At 36.8% G+C, this 6216-nt stretch overlaps 1 protein-coding gene across 1 annotated transcript; it reads left to right on the top strand.

The window, feature by feature from the left end:
* The first annotated feature begins 974 nt into the window (after positions 1-974).
* LOC142975980 (uncharacterized) lies at positions 975-5714 on the top strand. Its single transcript, XM_076119150.1, has 3 exons — positions 975-3252; positions 3481-3773; positions 5516-5714. Exons 1-3 carry the CDS (start codon positions 2451-2453, stop codon positions 5654-5656), a joined length of 1236 nt encoding a protein of 411 aa, XP_075975265.1. The 5' UTR covers positions 975-2450; the 3' UTR covers positions 5657-5714.
* The last annotated feature ends 502 nt before the right edge of the window (positions 5715-6216 follow it).

The raw sequence follows: 6216 nt of genomic DNA, 5'->3' as shown, positions 1-6216 counted from the left end.
AGAAAATATTAAATTTTTCCCATGATTAAGACACTAAATCCTATTTGTATTCAAAATTTTAAGCTTCTAAATCTGCTAGAAGTACCTTAGACTTTTGATGATCGGTGAGTCAGTGAGTCAGTGAGTCAGTGAATCAGTGAGTGACAAAATTCAAAACTTTAACATGTTGTAATTTTTAAACCACTGGTTCAAATTGACTGAAATTTTAAATATACCGTGTTTATACAATGACTGATTAGTTGCTGAAAATCCAGGCTTCTTGTTTTATCCACAACAAAATTATAGGGGTGTCAAAAATAGCCCGAATTGCTTCGAGAAAAGGATGTTACGGCCGTGCCGCTTTTTTTTGCTCGACTTGCGGGGGCACTTCCGTGCCCCCAGATACGCTAGTGACTTTGATGTTCATTAATTTATTTTGTGTTTAATTCTTGAAATCGAATATTAAGTACCGGTAAAACAGATCGAGCTACTTCCGAATACAAGGGTAACTTTAAAATGTCAATTACAGCATATGAAATGCTACAATTTTATTCATAGCGACATTTAGTACCTAGAACCGGAAAACTGAACTCGTCGCTAGCTTTTTATGCGAGCTATTTACTTATTTTTATAATAAAATTAACCCAAGGTCTTCCTATAGTAACTCCATTTTTCGGTTATTGATGGACCGCCATCAATAATGGAATAGTTAGTCTAGTTCAAAGATACCATAACCACCGGGTTATGGTATCTTAGAACTGAGGTTAGTAGACATTTCTTAATGCTTACATTCGTAGATTTTTTATCTCAAACTCAGAACAGATACTCATGCTCATAGCATTAACATTCATCTTGGGTAACAAGAAAACTGTGTACTTTATGATACCTATCGCAAGAAAATGCATCTTGCGTTGAGGGGTCTTTTACAATCATACAAATATTGAACAAAAAGTACAACCAAACTTAAAACTATTTAATTTTGTGGATGTTACAAATATTATTTCGTTCCGTGATTCATCAACTAATAATAGTAATGTGTAATTTATTAGTGACGATCTTTAACCTAAACTAATCTAATGCGACCTTAGAATACGAAAAGATTGTTATTTTTCCTTGTTATTTCTAAGTTGGATTTTACCCAGAAAAGATAAAATTGTACGACGTAAACAAATAACGATAAGTTGCGTATTCCGTATCAGTCTTTACGGACGTAAAGTAATGATAGTAAAAAAGTACCAATTAATGTAAAACATGATCAACTGAAGTATCTTTATCAGACAAGGTGCTTTGACCCAGAACATCTCACTTATGCAATGTGATAAAACACGTAGTAACAACAAGTAAGAGGTAGATTGTCTTCTTAATCTAGCTTATACAAAACTGTCTCTGTGGCGTGGTCGGTAGTGAATTAGACTAGTCAGGAGGTCTCGGTTTCGATTCCCGAGTCATTTATATAATATTTCTCAATAGTAGACCGAAGTTTGGTAATATGCCCGGTATATGGCAGCAGGCTCGCACGCTAAAATTGTTAATGGGGAAACGTGGATTTTTAACCTTAAGCTATAAAAATTAAGTTGTGTTGTAAAAACGTCTACAAAAAAATATAAGCGATAGGCGATAATGCGATAGGCTTAAGAAATCTATGCTGCGTTGAAACTTTACTGAATATATAGATGTTAATGTACAGAATGAATGGAGTCGTTACACGTTTTCATAAGTATTCATGCGACTGAAACTTGCGCTAAAACGAGGGTCATTCACGTCTGGCCTAACCATGACGTATATAGTTCAAATTTTGTGAGTCAGAACATTGAACACCCAACATAATGCTCGGATAACCTTTGTTGGAGCCCTCGACATATATTTTGAGCATAAGAAAACAATGACGTGAAATCGTCCGATCAGAACCAAGGCCATTATGCTTAATAATGCAGAGAGGAAATTAATCACCTGTTTATTAAATGTCGCCATTTTTTGCGCTTAATTAATATTTCTGAACTGTACTCTGCGAGGACTCATTGTTACATTGAAGCGAACAGATCTAACTGGATTAACGTTTACTTGACAACTTTGATGAATGCCCCAACTTACTGAATTATGGTTGTAGACAGTTACTAAAGATTACCTTCAATGAGATAACACGGGAAATATCATGAAATTGTCTAGAAAACCATAGCGGTCCGGTGGTTGCGTAAACCAACGCCCCACTGCCGCCACCAATGAACTGGAAAGCAAGGTCTTCGACCAGACCTCATTGTTTTATTTCGCCGTGTCGTTCTAATTAGGACTAGTCGAAACAATACCACAGGAAGGAAACGACCGGATACGGGCCCCCAGACGCCCCGTGAAAACTATCACACGGCTAACACAAAAACTATTCCGTTCCACCGAATTTAACCTTAGTATAAATAACAGTTGCAATACCGAAATGACATCAGTCTCGAAACGTCGGTAACAATCACATTGGCAAGATGTTGACACAAGTTTTCACCCTCGCGCTGGTTGCGTTGTCCGCGGCACACTTCCATAAAGTCGAACTATCGGACGAGAAAACTCCTTACGATTATGTGAAAGAACGTTTGGACTCTGTGGCTACTGATCCGAAGTCTGGCTTGCCTTTATCCGGTAGTTATGAAGTGGAAGAAAGTGTGGATTATCCTGAACAACTGGAAGGAGCTGCTTCGACTGTTTTGAATACTGCTGTTGGTGGTGTTGGTGGCGTTGGAGGAGTTGGTGGTGTTGGTGTTGGCGGGCTCGGTTTGGGCCAAGGATTGCACTTAGGTGGTATTGGCTTGGGAGGCATTGGTCTCGGCCAAGGCTTGGGATTGGGTCTTGGAGGTGTTGGTAATGTTGGCGGTCTTGGCGTTGGAGGTGCCGGCGTCGGTGTGGGCGGTGTCGGTGTTGGTGGTATCGGCGGATTAGGCCACGGCGTCGGCCTCATCAACTCTGGAATAGGAGGACTAGGCGTCGGCGGCATCGGCCTCGGCAACGGTCTAATCTACCATCCCCTTCTTGGAGCGCAAGTCGGTGGAGGATACGTCGACAAAAAAGCTTACGATGCCGCTCAGAAGAAAGACGCTGGTGAAAATGTGGAAAAGTTAGAAAAGAAAGCTGAAGAGGAAGTGAAGCATGGTCAAGAAGGTTTCCAACAAGGATCTGCAGCCGTTCAAGCTGAGAAAGGAGAATCCAGTTTCTACAAAGACGAAGAAGCCAAGAAGAAAGCTGCCGGCGACGAGAAATTCTACGAAGGTGGACAGAAGTTCGACAAACAAGGTATGTGTGGCAATCGCGAACTTTACAAACAAAAGTTTTTATCAATACTCGTTATTTCGATACAATTTCACGCTCACTTGACTTAACTTGACACTCGGCTTGTTTTTGTACTACATTTCAGCGGCACGTGCTAAAAAACTGATATAATAAATTAATATTTGTTAGAAAACCTATTAATATATTCAAAGTCACTTTTTGTGAGAGTTTCAAAATGTTGTAATTTTATAGGTGCCAATGAGGAGCAGGTAAAGAAGGCTAAGAGTCATAAGAAGGGTCATGTGAGCAAGGGTTTCAAGACTTCGAGCAGTAAAAACGAGGAGGAGAAAACTGAGAGTTTCTATGACGAGGCTCATGATGAAGCGGATCATAAGGTTGCTGGACACAATGCTGGTTCCTTTGGAGAGAATGCTCAGCAAGGATTCAAGGGAGCTCATGAGGAAAAGGTATTGGATGCTGCTGCCCAAGGCAAAGAAGGACATCACGTGTCTGGACAGAAGATTGACGACGCAAAGGGTAACAAGGTAAGATCAAGATTTTAAGATTTTAGTATTAGGCTGTTTATTATTCTACCGTCTACCAAGAAATGCTCTAAGCTCTAGACTCCTGTTTAGAATTCAAACTTCAATATTATCCGATTGAATATTAAATAGAAACTACAAGACTAACAAATGAGCCTGAAACAACTAAAGTACCTATTTGTGCCCAAAACTAATTGTTTTAATATCACCCAAGTGTGACATTTAATGATCCCAGCGTGGAAATAGGAATAGTGTCAAAATAAACTTTGATTTTATCAGTATTAGTGAACTCAACAAAACTAATAACAGGAAAGTTATGTTTGAACCTTTTGGTGACCTTCATGTCAGCGAAATTTTGTTTACTTTTATTACAATGGAAACTGTCGTACAATTTGAAGGGTTTTCTGAAAATAGTTGTTTGAGCTTAATATTACAGTGTTTTAACAAAATGTTTGAACGGAATATTTATGGTAATACTTCGGTATTTGTTTGTCACTGATTTATTTGCGTTGGCAGTCGTTTATAAAGAGGGACTTGTTCTATAAAATAATTATAGGGATTTTATTATTTTTAAAGCTGTATCGTAAACGTTTAACAGAAGACAGAGTATATGCAAAGATTATGACTTATGTACTTTGCTTAACAAAAAACGGCTCATCAGGTGACAGAATTTTAAAATCGCAAAATACATTCTATTCGTGGAATCGTGGTTCGTATCACCATATAAATTCGCCCTGTTACCTATTATTTACTTTTCTATCTATTCGTTCTACAAACAGAGACACGTTGTTACTCTTGGACCCAAAATATTTACTTCAAAAGAAAACTCAAAGTCAAGAGGACAGCACTTAAGTCACACTCCTAACAATATTCATAAACATAAAATTAAATACAACTTATTTATAACAAAACTGCTAACTTTTATGGTACATAAAATGTTACTTTAGTGTTTTATACATTGTTTAAATTGAAAACAGTAGCCTGTGAGCTCGTAATACAGAATTGTTTGAGAGTAAGTTCGCTATAAAAGTCATTGAATAAAGCCACAGATGTCGGGCAAGTTTTTAGGACCCCCGTTAAAATGGTCGAAATAAAATTTGTAAAGATTGCTCCTCTGTACTGCGGGTAGATTAACAAAATGTTACGTTCTGAAAGGATAATGTTTCCCCGCTGTTTTTTTGTTATGTATTTAATAATGGCCGCGTTTAATCACCTTTTGTTGGAAGTTTTTGTTTTATAACATTGTTAAAGGTATTGTAAAACAAAGGTTAGTAGAGTAATGAACATAAAAAATAATTTTCATTGTGATCGTAAATCGGGCTAAATTGGTAATAAGCAACTCGGTTGATGATTCTCTTATAGTCGTATTTCTGTAATGGAGTAAGTGATTTAAATTCGGTGGAAAATCTATGCTGTTTCACGGCTACACTACTTTGGTACTCTACTTCATAAAAATTACAATTTCATTTTATTTCAATTCGTAAAACTAGCATAAATTAAATTAAACGCAAAACGATACAACAGCTGCACGATTAGTTTTTAGCTCTATTCAAGTATTTGTTGCCGGCTTTTCAAGATCGAATCCTTTATTATTTGTAGCTATATATTAAGATGTATCCACAAAACAAAAAAAGGAAGACTTTAAGGATTTCAACCACGAAAGTTTCTGAAAAGCGTGTATATGCCACGGCCCTAAAACATCATAATTGCTTAAAACATCCTAAAAGCAACTCATTCTTCCACAGGGTGAATACGCTCAGAAGGGCTACAAGGGTGGTGCCGAAGTTCTGGAGAAGTTCAACAACCTTGGAGCTCACTCCGTGCATGGACATCAGGAGGCCTCTGGAGGTTATCAGCAGAACAAGGGATACTTGCCCATCCATTAAACATGTGTGGTGAATACGATTCGTAAATATATTGATTAAAGGTTTTTTTCATTTTTAATTGTTTGTTTAATTATTTTCCTTACTTGAAGTTTTCGACGTGCAAACCTGTTTGAAAAGTACCATAATAAGGTATTTTTATTATATTTTTTTGAGCTTTTTATAACTTTCTGGAATGTTTAATGTTACTATTTTTTTCAAATTCTCTTTAAAAAGCTTGTTATGTTAACGTTATACTTGATAAGCATTTCTATTGACGAATGTTGTACAGTTTTCAGAGTCTCTCCTTCTTTAAGCTCTAATCTAGAATCAAAAGTCGAAGTGTAAAGGGTTAGATCATTTAATACAATACCCCTAATAGACAAATATTATCTTAACAAAAACCACAAGACAATTAGCACGTAATAAATTAAAACGACTTTATAAATTCATAGTCAACACAAAAGCGAACCCTTTACCACAGAACATTAAACGACAATATTAATTGTACCTTCGTCCAAATTCTTTCCGTACCTTTTTAACTCACCAAAGAGTATTTAAGGTCCAAATATATTTCCATTTAC

This window comes from Anticarsia gemmatalis, chromosome 10, assembly GCF_050436995.1.
Source record: "Anticarsia gemmatalis isolate Benzon Research Colony breed Stoneville strain chromosome 10, ilAntGemm2 primary, whole genome shotgun sequence".
NCBI lineage: Eukaryota > Metazoa > Arthropoda > Insecta > Lepidoptera > Erebidae > Anticarsia > Anticarsia gemmatalis.
Note: the sequence above shows the minus strand (reverse complement) of the source record. Positions and strands in the feature narration are given on the sequence as shown.

Excerpts from the sequence above, each read along its gene's own strand:
- LOC142975980 (XM_076119150.1), top strand. The coding sequence starts at position 2,451 with ATGTTGACACAAGTTTTCACCCTCGCGCTGGTTGCGTTGTCCGCGGCA. Across the intron at positions 3,253-3,480 it reads ACAGAAGTTCGACAAACAAG|GTGCCAATGAGGAGCAGGTA; the intron begins GTATGTGTGGCA and ends GTAATTTTATAG. Across the intron at positions 3,774-5,515 it reads ACGACGCAAAGGGTAACAAG|GGTGAATACGCTCAGAAGGG; the intron begins GTAAGATCAAGA and ends ATTCTTCCACAG.